Source organism: Erinaceus europaeus, chromosome X, assembly GCF_950295315.1.
Source record: "Erinaceus europaeus chromosome X, mEriEur2.1, whole genome shotgun sequence".
Taxonomy (NCBI): domain Eukaryota; kingdom Metazoa; phylum Chordata; class Mammalia; order Eulipotyphla; family Erinaceidae; genus Erinaceus; species Erinaceus europaeus.
In genome coordinates, this window is record NC_080185.1 from 96287354 (window position 1) to 96303644 (window position 16291).

The 16291-nt window shown below is 36.4% G+C and overlaps 1 protein-coding gene across 4 annotated transcripts in view; it reads right to left on the reverse strand.

Annotated features, from left to right (window-relative positions):
- The window catches only part of USP9X (ubiquitin specific peptidase 9 X-linked), a 106568-nt gene that overhangs the window by 26956 nt on the left and 63321 nt on the right, over positions 1–16291 (reverse strand). For all 4 annotated transcript variants that reach the window (XM_060182595.1, XM_007521105.3, XM_060182596.1 and 1 more), the window contains exons 15-26: positions 14728–14815; positions 14057–14399; positions 12411–12506; positions 11322–11533; positions 10349–10589; positions 10018–10167; positions 9140–9260; positions 6635–6765; positions 6159–6437; positions 4331–4456; positions 3164–3289; positions 2069–2235 (exon numbers count right to left, since the gene is read on the reverse strand). In XM_060182595.1, the coding sequence (XP_060038578.1) occupies positions 2069–2235; positions 3164–3289; positions 4331–4456; positions 6159–6437; positions 6635–6765; positions 9140–9260; positions 10018–10167; positions 10349–10589; positions 11322–11533; positions 12411–12506; positions 14057–14399; positions 14728–14815 (2080 nt within the window). The remainder of the gene's footprint in view (positions 1–2068; positions 2236–3163; positions 3290–4330; positions 4457–6158; positions 6438–6634; positions 6766–9139; positions 9261–10017; positions 10168–10348; positions 10590–11321; positions 11534–12410; positions 12507–14056; positions 14400–14727; positions 14816–16291) is intronic.

Consider the following 16291-nt stretch of genomic DNA (forward strand, 5'->3'; position numbering starts at 1 on the left):
ACATTCACTGAAGAAGTCCGAGGAACACCTAACAAGGTTGGAAATGCTCCTTTAGAGAGAAGATATTCTACAATTAGCTTTATCTCTTTCTTGACAGAATTTTTATGTATCTGTCTTCTGTAGCAAATAACTCAATTGTGATACTGGTGCAGATGTCCCTTACATTTACTCGTGGTTCCCAAAGCACAGTTACGAGGTAAGCAACATCAGTAGCATCTGGGGACTTGTTAGGGACGCAAATTCTCAGGCTTTATCCCAGAGCTGCTAAATCAGAAATGCTGGGAGCTGGAACCAGTTATTTGTGCTTTAATGAATCTTCAGATGATTCTGTAAGTGCTACAGATTGAAAACTATATTAAATATTGTAATTTCTACAATGACTCATGGGAAAATCTTCCCTCAATACTGGGGAATTTTGCCTAGTCTCCATAGGTCTTAAAACACAAACCACCCACACACACACACACACACACACACACACACACACACACACACACACACACACACACACACACACACACACCCCCTTAAGTCTTGTGACTATATCCCAAGACATATATACATATCACTACAATAAACACTACCAAAGGTCAGCTTACTACTCTGCCTTCAGAACTTAGAATGATGCCTGGCATATAGCAGGTACTAAAACCCAGTTACCAAATGTATACATACTATCTGTTTATAAGATGGTGCTCTATTTCCATTAGAAGGTAAGCTCTTTCACACCAGCTTTGCTTTGTAGATGCCAGAGTTCCTACCATCTGATTGAGGACAACATTGGGGATGGGAGATACTGAACAAGGTACTTGACCACTAAACTTAACTTACAACCATTACAAACTCTAGTTCATGAATAATTACTACATTAAAACACATTTCTCCATTGTCACACCATGGACCTTCTTTACTCTTTCAGAGATTTGCTTAATGGTTGTTTTCTTAGGAAAGCCTTTTATGAGTATTATATTTGTCTCTTTCACTTATTGCTGCATCCTCAAGACCTAGAACAGTACATAAAAGTACTTAAATTAGGGACCAGGTGGTGGCGCACTTGGTTGAGCACATATGTTACAGTGCACAAGGACACAGGTTCAAGCCTCTGGTCCTCACCTGCAGGTGGAAAGTTTCACAAGTGGTGAAGCAGTGCTGCAGGTGTCTCTCTGTCTCTCGCCCTCTCTATTTCCCCCTCCCCCTCAATTTCTGGCTATCTCTATGCAATAAATAAATAAAGATACTAACAAAAATAAAAGTAAAAAAGTACTTAAATTATTTACCAATGAAACTGATCTGATTAAAATCCAGTACAGGTATCAGCATCATAGACCCTGTAAGATGACTCTTACTAAACTTCAACTGCAAATAGTCATACGTGCAGTGGTTTGGGCAACGGTGAGATGAGAGCAGAAGAAAGTGTATGGAGTCCAAAGGTCCAGAAAGTAAATATGTAACAAAGTGGGAAATACAGGGCTTGTAGCGCCAATGCCTGTCTGGCATTTTTATACAAACCTGAGTCCACTCTCTCCAGAGAAGCCTGGCACTCTACCCACTGTGCCACCACCCTCAGGGGCATCCTGGATACATGTTTTCTAAAAATTTGACCAACATGCACAAAAAAGCCCCGAACAAAATTATTTCAAATCATTAAGCATCCTTAAGATGAAAATGAAGGCTTTATAGTTGATTTTTACTCTCAGTATTAAATGCAAAAGTTCTTAACATAATTGCCATGTATATTTTATTCCTAACTGTGCTACTAAAAACCAGGGCTTACGTCAATAGGTATCGAAGACAGGAGCCCAGTGTCCTGTATTACAGTTTTATAAACCAGGTTTTTAAACAGTGGGTTAAATATATACCTCTCAGGGAACACTGACGAGTACTTTGAGAATTAATGCATGAGTTTTGCAGAGACAAAAACCAAACAATTTAGGGCTTAGCAAAACAGAGGTAAATAATTTCCTAAGCATTAATTACTGTTTTGTAGAAAGAATGTTTGGTTTGGGGGGTAAATTTTACTAGCATAAACTGAACTGTAGTTTTCCTTACAATTAGAAAGGACACTTACTTGCTATGACAGTGCAACAGTAAATCAATAATGAATGTCTGCCAAGCCTTTTCTTTACTAAGAGCATCTAAGGCTGTTGGAATCAAGGCAAAACATAATGTCATCACTTCCAATGCTTCACAGCAAACCTGTTCATCTTCCAAGTCCAGCTCATTGCCTGCATTAGTCTGTAAAATTATAGTTGGGCAAATTATCTACAGATACAGTTAAGAGAAATGTCATACTACTTTAAGTTGGAACTTAAAAACTTAACTAATTCAATCAATATGGTCTCAAATCCTTGACCTGTAATTCTCGAGGCTTCTTTGGAGTAGCATGGAAAAGATCTTAATAGAAAATAAAGCTTAATTCCAGTTATTTCCGCTACATTCCAAAAAGGCTGAAGAAGCACACTAAGCATACCACTACCTATTTCACTCTTCTAGGAACCTTATGAATTACAAGCCTCTGCACCAACAATCATTGTTTTTCCAAGAACCACTTTTGGCATTATGATCAGCAACTTTTAGACTAGTTTCACTTAGCAATTTACTGATATTGTCATTTAATCAAAAGAAATTGTCTTGTAAAATTCAAGAGAATTTTCAAAGTTTTATGAACTAAATTATGCTTTGGTAGGTATCGATAATCTTATTTTATCAAAGAACAATCAATTATAGTACATGCCTGAAGAACAAACATCTTAATCTACCTGAAGCACTATACCAGACAGATACTATAGGACTACTTAATTCTGGGCAAATCAGTTATGTTGGCCATAAAACAAAAAGCTTTACTGAGCTGGAAAAGTTCCTCTAACATAAGTTTCCTTTTACATATGCAGCAATGACTACTGGAACACATTCGGATGACAGGAAACCAAAGACAACCCAGCCTTTCTAAAGGTTATGTATGATATACCCAATTGGTGTATCAACACTTGACTGGAAAAACGTAAATTGAGTAGAAGATGATTACTTCTGACCTCATTGAGAAGTAGAAAAATTTATTTTCAACCATTAAAGAGGTAGATGGAGTTTGAAAAATAGTAGACAGAATAATTCAGCCTCATACAACATTTGTTTAAAAGAATGTATTTTCTATGGCAATTCTTACCTTTTCATAAATTTTAGAGATGTCTTCATTTGGGCTAAATACTAGTTGTAATGCCCCACATCCTGATGCCCAAATAATTTTCTGTATAGCTCTAATTACACAAATATCAGGCATATACCTTGAAGCCTACAAGACATTGAATAATTAAGATTGAAGCATTTGCATAAAATAATCACTAGAAAATTAAGTTTCAACTTACAAAGGAAAATAGGTCTGACCATGGGCTGGGTAGATAGCATATTGGTTATGTAAAAAGACATTCATGTCTGAGGCTCCAAAGTCCCAGGTTCAATCATCAGCACCACTATAAACCAGAGAGGAGCAGAGCTCTGGAGGGAGGGAGGGAGGGAGGGAGGGAGGGAGGGAGGGAGGGGAGGGAGGAAGGGAGGGAGGGAGGGAAGGGAGGGAGGGATAAAAAGAAGGGAGGGAGAGAAAAAAGAAAGGGAGGGAGGGAGAAAAGGAAGGGAGAGAGGGAGGGAAGGAGGAGGTATGGTCATGGAGTACTACCACTGCTCAGGCTCTCAAATTGCCCTCACCCCACTTTTCTTTCTTTCTTTTTAAAGATTTTGTGATTTTGTTTATTAATGAGAAAGATAGGAGGAGAGAGAAAGAACCAGGTATCACCCTGGTGCTGCTGGGGCTTGAACTCAGGACCTCAGGCTTCAGAGTTCAGTGCTTTATCCACTGAGCCATCTCCCAGACCACTCACCCCACTTTTTTTTTTAAACAATACTATAAAATACTGTCTTTATGTTATTATGTAGACCAATAACATGTTCAGATCCTAAACAGACTACACGAAAGTGGTCCAACTATTCTACTCTTTGTTTTTACCCAAGTGAAATAAAATTTAGGTGTTCACATAAACACTTGGTAAGGAATATTCACAGAAGTTTTATTCATTCAAAAAGGAGAAACATTTGTCAAAAGTCACTGAATTATTCATGTTAAAAGGATATTGGTTAATGTACACAAACATGATTAAAATTAGAAAATGCTGGTAATACTAGATAAAAATTAGGGTAAGAGAAATTTAGACTGAATAAGAGGCTAAGGTGAATAGAAAATTAAGCCACAAACTGTTATAAAGGCTATATCTAAAATTAACAAGGTCAAAAGTATAATTTTTAAAAACAGCTTCAATATTTAAAAATACTAAATACGAACCTCATCAGATATTTGCTGAGCCAGACGGATTGATACATTTCTGAGCATGCACTCAGATGACGGATTAGGAATGCTCTGAAGCGCACTTTGTAGCACCACTGCTTGATCATGAGTAACTTGATTGACCTGGAAAAAAAAGTTTGAAAAACTTGGGAGTAAATAACTTGACCTGATCATCTGCACCCCCACTCATCAACCTTGCACCTCAAGGTGACCTTTCCCCACACACATATGCTTTAAAACCTTAAGAGCTCATGGCAATCAACACAAAAGTATTTCTCACTGCCCCCCCCCCCCCAACATGGCTGTCAAAAACACTAGGTTTGGGTCTGCTAAAACAATGGAAACTCGTCATAGTAACAGGAAGTGCTACTTTTTAAGTTGCCAATTTTGTATGGAATGAGAATGGTGTTATAGGTATGTAAATAATGGCCCTTAGCAGAACAAAGGTTCCACACTCCTGCTCAAATAGAGTGAGATTGGTATATTGCACCGAAGTAAAAGAGTCTGTGTGTGTGTTTCAGATCCTGGAACATAATGGCAGAGGAGGTCCAAGTGGAAATAAATAAATATAAAATAAATATTTATTGATTTATTCCCTTTTGTTGCCTTTTTTTATTGTTGTAGTTATTGTTGTTATTGATGTCATCGTTGTTGGATAGGACAGAGAAATGGAGAGAGGAGGGAAAGACAGAGAGGGGGAGAGAAAGAGAGACACCTGCAGACCTGCTTCCCCACTTGTGAAGTGGCTTCCCTGCAGGTGGGGAGCCGGGGGCTTGTACTGGGATCCTTAGGCCAGTCCTTGTGCTTTGCACCACCTGCGCTTAACCCACTGTGCTACCGCCCAACATCCTCTCCCTTACTTTCTATGACTGACTCCCACTCCAGGATTATTTTGAAGAAAATCTTATAAATACTACAGCAATTAAAAATAAAAGTAGGAGTTCTTCATTTTAAATATAACTACAGTATCATTATCATACCTAAAACAATTACAGATGCCACGATCACATTCTAATCAATTATCTCAATCACCTTGATTAAGTGCTAAGTCTTCTCTAAGGAAGAGAATCTATACTCCTGAAGCTTTTATCAGTAAACCTTCACTTATGATGTGTATAAAAGGAATCAAATTTCCAATCAGAATTATATGGAAGAGTCTGAGTCATTTTCATAAATGGGAATGAAAGTCTAGTACATTGGAATAACTTCTACTGAAATGGATCAAAGATGCCACCAGAGCAAACACAGTCAGATTAAGCCAGTAACTAGGTTATAACTATAGCTGTCAGGTTGGAAAGGGAGACCGGCAAGAGGCCAAATCAGCTACAGCTCTTTTATTACCACCCATGTCTTTATACTGACAAGTATGATGAATTAGTAAGAGATCCATGGAATTTTAATTAGGTTTAAAATAATTGAAACTCCCAACAGGAATTAAGAGAGTAGGAAAGAACTGCTTTCTTAAATCAGCATTACAGCCTATGAAGAGCAGTTATGCTTTTAATGTTAAGTATAACTTAATAGAAGAAAACCTCTGAACTGGGTAACCAAAAAGGAATTCCAAACATTCTGTGTCAACTCCAGACTAGCTGAGAATTAAAATAAAATTGAAATTTTATTTGATAGGACAGAAAGAAAATGAGGGGAGGAGGGGGAGTGGGGTGGGGTAAGAGAGGAAGATAATCCATAAGAGCACCGCTTCACCACTTGTGAAGTTTCCCAGCTGCAGGTGGGGACCAGGGCCTGGAACTAGGTCCTTGTGCATGGCAACACGTGCACTCAAGTGGGTGTAATATAAAGAGATTTAAAAAAAAGTCTGTATTACCGATGTCATGGGATTCATGCCTTCTGCACCTGGCTGGCAAGCTTCTGCCACAGCTCGAACATGGCCATAGCCAATGGCAGTTAGCAACAGTTTGGCTATTTTAAGAGCATTGAGGTAGGCACCCCTTCGAGTTTCCATATCTGCATTTGGTAGGAAGTTATTTCTGGTTAGCATACTCAGGACAAGGGGGAGGCCACCACTTTTTAAGAAGTGAAATTGAAAATCAGAAGAATCATCAGCTAAAGGTGCACCAGCAGGCATTAACAAGGCATAGACAACCTGTTTTAAAAAAGAGAGAGAACAATATTAAAAGGTTTTTTTTTTTTAAAAAAAAAAAATCACCTCTATTTTCTTTCTCATTACTGCTAAAAACTCAAATCATACTCCACTACCTCTTACCCACGTTCTCTGCATTATCAAACAGTCAAAAGTAAACCACATGGATAAAAAACCAACAAACAAACAGAAAACCCTACCTCTGTTAGATACAGCACTTGTGAGGCTGAAGGGCCAAAGAAAAGTGAGTCAAGAGATGGACTAAGGCTGCTTTCTCCAAGTTTGGCATGATCTAAACAAATAGCTCTTAGCTTTCCTATTGTGGTGCTATCTGTAAAACAAAAGGAGACACAATCCAACATAAAACATCCTATATGTTCATAATATGTTTTTGAGATTTTGGAGTAAGAAATGGACAGACTGTTTAAGCAAAGAATGGTGAGACAAGAACAGTTTAATACTCTCAGGTGTACTTATGTTACATGTAACATTTAATATAACACATCTACATGCATATAACCTTATTTTTTGAAAATGATATTCTCTCTAGCATCTTTAAAATCTTTTCTACATCCTTTTTTCTTTGTTTCCCTCATTCTTGTCATACATTATATAGTTCTTCAGTTTGGTGTGTTTATTACTGAAAAATTTTTTTCCTTCTGTATTCCTTTACAGACTCATACCAGTACCATTCTTACATACCCCCTTCCTCTTTCTTTCAAGATTTCATTTAAGTATTTATGAAGAAGATAGAAGGGGAGATGGGGAAAGAATCAGACATCACTCTGGTGCATGTGCTGCCAGGGACTGAACTCAGGACCTCCTCACACTTGAAGAGTCCAAAGCTTTATCCACTGTGCCACCTCCCAGACCACTGCTTACCCCCCCTCCCTTTTGACTAACAACCACATCCAGAGATACCTGCCTCTCTCTTCCTTTAGCATGCATATTTTTATGCCATGTTTCTTCTTAGGTGAGCTAAAACTCATTCTGCAATATTGTGTTATATCACATCTACTCTGTAGCAACTTTTTTTTTAATGTTTATTTTTTTTCCCTTTTGTTGCCCTTGTTGTCTGTAGCAACTTTTTTGTTTATTTTCTCATATTGGAGATTGTATTATTAAAAAAAAAAACAAAAAAAAACACCAAAGTATCTTGGGAGTGTTGCAGCTTTTGTTACCATACGACCTGCATTTCTCCAAGAGACAGCAGATAATTTTGCTTATATGTGCAGTATAAGGAACTGAAACACATGAAACACATGAGTTTGTGGGGCAAATAAAAGCAATAAAACTGTTGCTAAGATTTTGTGAAAAACATATTGGTTATACTTGGGAGGGGGGAGGAGAGGCTGGGGTGAGGGTGAGTGCGATGTGGAACTGTGCCCTTTTAATCTTATAATCATGCAAGTCCTATTAAATCACTAATAATTTTTTTTTTTTAAGAAAAGGAAGTAGTGAATTCCAAGCAAATAATTTGATGCTATATGGCTAAAGCTAGTTTTCTGAGGAATCTGAACCAAGTGATTGCTAGTCACTTCAATTCTAGCATTTATCAACCTAAATGATTTTAGGTCTCTGATTACACACATGAACATTTTATTGAATATGGTAAATAAGGAAAAAAAAACTAAACCTCAACTCTGCTATCATATATATAGAGCTGGAGATATCTCACACAATAAAATTGTACAATACAATCATTACTGGTCTTTTCAAAGATGGCTGTTTCAACTTTAGGTACTATATTTTGATTCTATAAAATGAATAAAGGGCCCTTTTAAGTTTCTTGCCCGAGTTGCCTGGCCAAGAGCTCATTCTTGCCATCTACTGGCATACAGTTCAAGTCATAAAACCAGGACTTTTGAGGTGGGCTTGTGTTTTAAAGTAATGTTGTGAAGGTTGATTCTATATACAGATGGCAACAACTGTTTTATCTGGAGCAGTAAAATAGGGTTTACTGAACTGTATTTATCAGTAATGTAGCCGTAAACTACATTGAATGAGTAGGATACATATAAACTCAAAAGGACATAAAAACCAGTAGAGGAGTGAACTTTAGAGAAGTTATCAGCAAATGACTGAAGGTAAATAGTAGACAGAAGACAGCTGACTTAGCTAAGCCAAGAAAAAAAAATTTCCATAATTATTATCCCATCAACTGCCCCCCAAGGATACTACTTATAGCTTATATCAGCACACACATATACATGAATAAAAGCTGTAAATTGAAAGTAGTTGTTTTTAGGGAGGAAAAAGGAACAAGACAATTATACTTGACCCATAATATATTAGTAAGAATGAAGAGGTTGACAATGTCTTTGGTAAAGTAGCAGAAAGGCTGGTCATATGATGCCTGCCATCATTATGAGCTTTTTTAAAATCTTTTAAGACAAAGCAGTCACAGATAGTACGTAAATAAACAGACATGTTGATATAATAACATTTTCCTATGGACACTAAAATTTAAATTTTATACAATTCTCTTAAGTCGCAAAACATTATTCTTTTTATTTCATAAATCAGTAATTAAAAAATATTAAGAATCAGACTTCCTGGGGCATACAAAAACATGCAGTGAGCTGGATCTAGCCTATAGTCTATAGTTTGCTAGCTTCTCTTGTGATCAATACTACAAAGCATATTGTATCTAGAAAGACAAATTGTTCATTGCTTCCACACTTAATTATTTAAAAAATTCTTACCTGGTGGCATAAGTTTCATAAGTACTCTTGCTCCATCTCTAAGAGGAGGCATATTTAGGTTGCTGCCTAAGTCTGCAACTTGCCAAAGGAAAGAAATGTATCTTGGATGCAGTGACATGATCTAGAATACAAGATACAAAAATGTTAACTTATAAATTATACTTCCTCAAAGCAAGAAGCTCCAAATTCATTTGCTAGCTTCTAAACTTTTGTTCTCAGAAATTGTCTTCTCAATCATCTCACTTTACAAAGCCTTTACTATCACATCCAAGTTGCCTCCATTAATTTCTGTGATTGCTTTAACTATTTTGCTAAACCACTTGTCTAACACATACAAGATGGATTTTATACATACAAAATGCTGCCACAGCCGCCAATAAAGTCTTAACTAATATAGGGAACCACGTCATTGTTGATAATTGGACAGGCTGGTCTTACTGCATTTGTTGAAATTCTTGTGGAGAGGAATGAAATGGGAAGAGACGGAAAGGGAAGAAATTACTGTTCCTTTAAATTACCAAACATGTCACTGATAATCTGAGATGGCAGACTGTTGTCCTACAGAGATAGTTCCTAAGGAAAGATTCATTTTGGTTTTGCAAATATAAACTAATTTTTCTAAATTTGTAGGCTTTTTTATTGGAGGTAAGTTATGTAATAGGTTGATTTTATGTAACTGATCCGTATCTATAGAGAAATGTTTTAAATTGTAAGCCAATTACAATCAGCTTTCGCAGGAATTCATTTTTAGATTGCACCGAGCATGATACGTTGCCTTATCAAACTGTATGCTCCTATATAAAAAAAAAACAAAAAAAAAAACTATGTATTAATTCTTTATTTTCAAAGAAAGCAGCAGTTTAAAAGTATCAACTCACCACCCCAGGCAAACAGCTTTCCACTTCTGGATTGGGACCATCACTGTAATGGTTGCCATGGTTTCCAGGAGATCCAGTAGAGGAATCAGATGAGCTATCAGGACTTGAAGGCATATTGGAACTTATTTGTGTAAGTTTAGCTGTAATTAGCTGAAAATGAAATACATTATTACCAAAGATAAGAAAAAATAGACAAAACACAAAAGTGATATGCTAACAAATAGAACACCACATGATAAATTTTTCCTCTTCTACCCTGTAGATTATCACGGTGTCTGTATTATTTAAGTTATAATCCAAACACTTTTCAAAAATGTTAAATTATACTTACTGATTTATCTTTTAAGTTTAATTGTCCAATCAACTTTCTATCATCTGCAGGATCAATCAATTCACCACCCACAAAAAGTTCGATTTTTGTATGGGCTACATTGGCTTTAATACGGTTGAGAATACACCGTCGTACTGAACCGATTGTATCATTTGTATGAGACCACACGTCCAGGTCATCAACCTGTCTGCCTTGGTTTGGAAACCGAACTATGAAAGAGAGGTGTTTGCCACGAAAAGCTCTGGGAGGAAGGGAAAACATTATATTCAGCAGATTTTTCAAATCTTTTTTTTTTTTCCAGCAGAAACAAAACAAGTATACTTCCTATTTTTGCAATAATGAAAATAAAAATGTACTGCTCTTTTAAACTATACATAAGAAATCTTCAAGACATCATTGTTATAAAAATGACATGTCTAGAATTTCACTTTATTTTTACGCTTTTATAAAAAAGTTCAACTCATTAAGACGATGTGGGGAAAGGCATGTCATCTTTTAAAACAGCTAGAGCCTGGGTTCTCACACATATAAATTCTGTGTTTTACCTGCTGAACCATTTCCCAGGTTGGTAGGAAAAAAATTCTCAAAATTTACCACACACCCAATAGGGTCATCTACATTAGCATTATAGTTTTCTTCCAGGTAAGACACACCCACAGAAAAAATAGCTGAGGACCCACTTTAAATGGCCACAAAATATAAATGAACTATAATATAACCCTGGCAATGCTTAGTGAACAGTAAAGTCAATGTCAAAAAAAAAAAGCAAATTAGATTTAATGAAGGAGAATGCCCTATCAAATATCAAAACCAGATAAAAAACTAGCTTCTGGGAAAGTCTGAAATGAAGGCTTCTAAACACTGCAAATAATGATCCTAACAGCTAAGATGTAAACTGTTCAAAAGTGAAATTTTCTTTACTCTTTTCCTCTATGTCAGTACTTAAATTAAGAAACAGTCTAAGATCTCAAACCTTGACATAGGTAGAATTGTTCTTTCCTCGTGATAGTCACTGTCACACTCGTTTATATATTCCCTTAAGACAGTTAATACTCGAACCATTCGAACAGCTTCCTGTCTTGCACAATTAATACTGTCTTTGTCACCATCCAAAACACATAATGTGTCATAGGAAGCTTTCAAACGATCAAAGCAAGACTGTATGAAGTCTTCATGGATCACCACCTACAAATAATGGGACAGTTTAAGTTAAACAACAAAAAAAAAACTCACATGAACACTAATCCACTTAAAGATGGCAACAATTAATTGAAAGGCAGATTTAAATGATAACCAAATTCAACTATAGACTCTACTGATAATCAGACATCTTGCACATGTTATGTCCAAGGTAGCTAGAATGACAGAACTTAACAAGTATAAGCTGGGCAGCCAAAAAAAAAAAAAAAAAAAAAAAAAAAAAACCTTCTGAATTAGGTGGTAAGAGTCAAAAGTGATTCAGTAGAGACCTTTTGCATAATTACACTCAAAATAACTCCGATCACTTTAAGGTAATGATGGCAAGATTCTTTTCAACAGCATTTTTGTAAGAGAGGAAATGTAAAGATTCCCCCCATGCAGGTAGGGGCTGGGGGCATGAAACTGGCTGGGTGCTTGTGCATGGTAATGTGTGTGCTCAACCAAGTGTGCCACCATCCGATCCCCCTGACTAGTGTTTTTATTACTTTTATTTCATATAGTGACAAAGGAAGGAGATACTAAAACAATGCCCTATTATCCATGAAGTTTTCCCAGTGGTGTTCCCATGTTGTGTTAGGGCTCAAAACTCATTCTGAAGAATGAGTTATCTCGTGGTCTGGGAAGTGGCACAATGGATAAAGTATATTGGATTCTCAAGCCTGAGGTCCCAAATTCAACACCCAGCAGCCCATGTACCGGAGTTATGTCTGGTCTTTCTTTCAATCTCCTTCTAATAAATACATTTTTTAAAAAAAAGAATGGGTTATCTTCTCGGACCACACTCCCCAATATTCTTAGTAACAGAAGTTGTTTTATCAATCAGAATTCTAATTTACACAAGTTTGATGCACAAGATCCTCACCTGATTAACCTGTAGTCTGGGCCCAAGGTTTGTATATATCTCTTTAAGGAGGTCAATAGCTCTACTGGCAATGTCATCATTACTTTGAATCACAACCTAGGTTCAAAAAGATTTAGAATCATTACTTTTCAATTATGTCAGGTATTTGAATTCTTTTTAAATATTTTAGAGAGAAAAGAGACCAAAGCACTGCTCAGCTTTGGCTTATAGTGGTGCTAAGGATTGAACCTGGCACCTATTGGCCTCAGGCATGAGTCTTTTTGGATAATCAGTATGCTTTCTCTCAAGTTTTAGGCATTTAAATTCAAACCATACCTGTAGTAACTTTAATATGGTATTCAGTAATTTATGGGCATAATGACTTTGATAATCAACTCAAAGATGTTACAAATGCAAAACTCTAATCTTTGAGTAAAGGGCATGCTTAAGAACGGAAGACACTTATTAAAATTAAAATATGCTTTCACAGTATCCGGCCCTGTAATCCAACACTTTGCTAATCATGTTGTGAGATCAAAAGAGGAATTCAACTTAGTTAGAAACAGGTTACACAAAGAGTATTGCATAAACCCAGATTTAAAAAAAAAGTGTTTGTTAAAAATGTAGAAAAATCACTTCTTAGTAGTTTGATCATATACCATTAAGGTATCTTAGTCTATTATATATGGTTTGCTGAAAAACATTCCATAGCCATAAAATTAGATGGTTGTGACTGGGTATTTTTTTAAAGCTCAAAAAAGTATATTAGTACTATATTTGCAAGAACATGAATCGACCTTAGGGATATTATGCTAAGTGAGTAAATCAGACAGAGACAAATGCCACAACTCACTTGTATATGGAATTAAAAAGAAAAACAATAGATAGATGACTGAATCCACAAGACACAGAGAACAGACCAGTGGTTGGAACAGGCAGGGCAGGTGGTTAGTGAGTGACATGATAAGTGGTCAAAGAAGACAGACTTCTACTTATAAATAAGTCATGTGAATGTCACATGCAGCATAGTAACTATAGTCAAAGTACTTTATTGTATATTTGGAAAGTTGCTAAGTGAACAGATCCTTACAGTTCTCAACATAAAAATATTATGTGATGGATGTTAACTAGATTTGCTGTACAACTCAAACAAATGCTACGTCAATTCTATCAACTGGATATATATATGGTGAAAACATTAGCTTTAACTAGAGGATGGTCTTTTACCTACCACACCTGGGTTTTAAAAAATATCACCAGCTAAACACCAGTTAAATATACATTCACAATCTCTTCCCAAGAAAGTGTTCTTTTTGGCTTTCTATTTCAGTATTAAATAGCTAATGACCTAAAATTAACATTAAAGGCAAGAAACAGATCTATACTGAATGGAGAAAGGGGCACAATCACTCCCATGGAAAGGCATGAAAGATTAGTATGGTGAGGACATTATTAAAACACAGGACACATAAGCCAAGACACAAAGAAAATCAGCGACAGCAGGTGAGAACAGAGGGAGTGCAAGAGAAACAATGACAGATGATGTAAATTATCACTGCCTCCTAGAACAAGCTTCAGAGTATGAGTCATATGCAAAATTACGACTTCTTATCAATTTGAACACTGGATTAGACACAATGTTTAAATGTCGCCTCCTTTTCACTTACCCTCCAAAGGTAGTCTAATCCTATTAACTCTAGATCATCCATCATATATGCTCTTCGTTTTGCTACTAGTTTTCCTTCTCGACAATTCACAGCTTTGAAAAATCGCTCAAAACACTTCATTCCGTTTTCAGTTAGCAGGGATGGATCAAGCTGAAGTACATTACTTTCAAAAAAGTCCTTATTAATATCGGGATCCAAGTCTGGTTCATCCCCCATCAACTTGGAATACCACTTAAAACAGGCTTCCCGATCACAAAGATAAACTGCATTTTCTGCTAAGCATTTCCATATTTGCTTTGCCTGAGGAGCACATAGCCATAGTTGGCCATCCTTCAATAAAAATCTTGGGAAAACATAAAAGATTACCAATTAGGTCTACATAACTTCATCCAGAATGGCAATTTTATTTATATGAATCAAATAACCCACTTATGACAAATATACATCTGGCTGTTTCCAGTATTAATGCATATAAAGAACAGAAGTCTGCATAAAAATTTAAAATGTGTTACCATTAAGTTAGAATTCAGTAACAAAAAAATTAATAAGCACATACATAAGAAAAATGTTCTATGACGGTTAGATGGAGGAATGTCACCTAAATGAGTATCTAGCCATACAGCATTACTAACTGTGTGAAACAGAGCAACACTTAATTGTTTAAGACAAACCTAAGGAAGTTGAGCCGTTCTTGGACTTCTTGCACATGGCTATATCTACTTCCCAGCCTCACAGTTTGTGGGTCATAGTCTTCATGGTCTACAAATTAATAAAAATCGTGATTTATATACATGGATATAGATATACATATATGTGTGTATATATATATCTCACTGCTGACTTTAACCAAATGAAATTCAGTTATAAAGTTGATCCTTTAGTATTTAGAGGCATTACTTTATTAGTGATTTCTTTTTTTTTAATATATTTTATTCCCCCCCTTTTGTTGCCCTTGTTTTTTAATTATTGTTGATGTTGTTGTTGGATAGGACAGAGAGAAATGGAGAGAGGCAGGGAAGACAGAGAGGGGGAGAGAATGACAGACACCTGCAGACCTACTTCACCACCTGTGAAGCAACTCCCCTGCAGGCAGGGATCCGGGGGCTTGAACTGGGATCCTTACGCTGGGTCCCTGTGCTTTGTGCCACGTGCGCTTAACCTGCTGCACTACCGCCTGACTCCCTTTATTAGTGATTTCTACCCACCTATTTTTCCTAAAAAATCAACTTCCTTTTTATATAAAATAAAAACCTATTACATGTACTATCAAATGCTGTTCATCCTAACAGCTGTGTTCAATCTTCATACACAATGAAGCAATTTGTTATTAAAGCCTAAAACTCTTGAGTGGTATGTTAATGTGAACTAATGAGAAACTTTTCAAATTCATTTCAAAATGTCTTCACAGAAAATAAAATGTTTAAAAAAAAAAAAAAATCAAGTATCACCGATTTCCATTTAGGACGTTAAGAGTAATACAGAATGCCACTTTATACAATGAAGCTATAAAGGCCCCATCATTAGAACACTATGAATGGCTCTTTGAGGGACCAGCCAATGACATTTCAGTCACTCTCCTGTGCAGCTAGATAGGCTCGCAGGGCCTTCTGCATACTCAGCTCCACAAGTTATTTCTCTTAATGCTCCCTGGAAGAGCCTTATCATCCTGGTAATTTCTTTTCTCTTTTTTAATTGTCACCAGGATTATTACTGGGGCTCAGTGCAGGCACAACAAATCTCGTCGGGTTTTCCTTTTCCTGTTTTAAAATATACTCTCTATTTGATAGGACAGATAGAGGGTAGGGAGCTTGAACCCAAGTTTTTTTTAAATTTTATTTTTGAAATTTTATTTTTTCCCCGTTTTGTTGCCCTTGTAAACCCAAGTTCTTATTTATTTATTTATTTATTTATTACCTTGAAGGAGCTCCCTAATTTTCATTCTTCCCCCCCCCCACTGGGGAATTAATGTTTTACATTCAACAGTAAATACAATAGTTTCTACATGCATAACATTCCCCAGTTTCCCATATAACAATACAACCCCCACTAGGTCCTCTGTTATCCTTCTTGGATCTGTATTCTCCCCACCCCACCCCCCCACCCCAGAGTCTTTTACTTTGGTGCAATATGCCAATTAAAGTTCAGGTTCTACTTGTGTTTTCTCTTCTGATCTTGTTTTTCAACTTTTGCCTGAGAGTGAGATCATCCCATATTCATCCTTCTGTTTCTGACTTA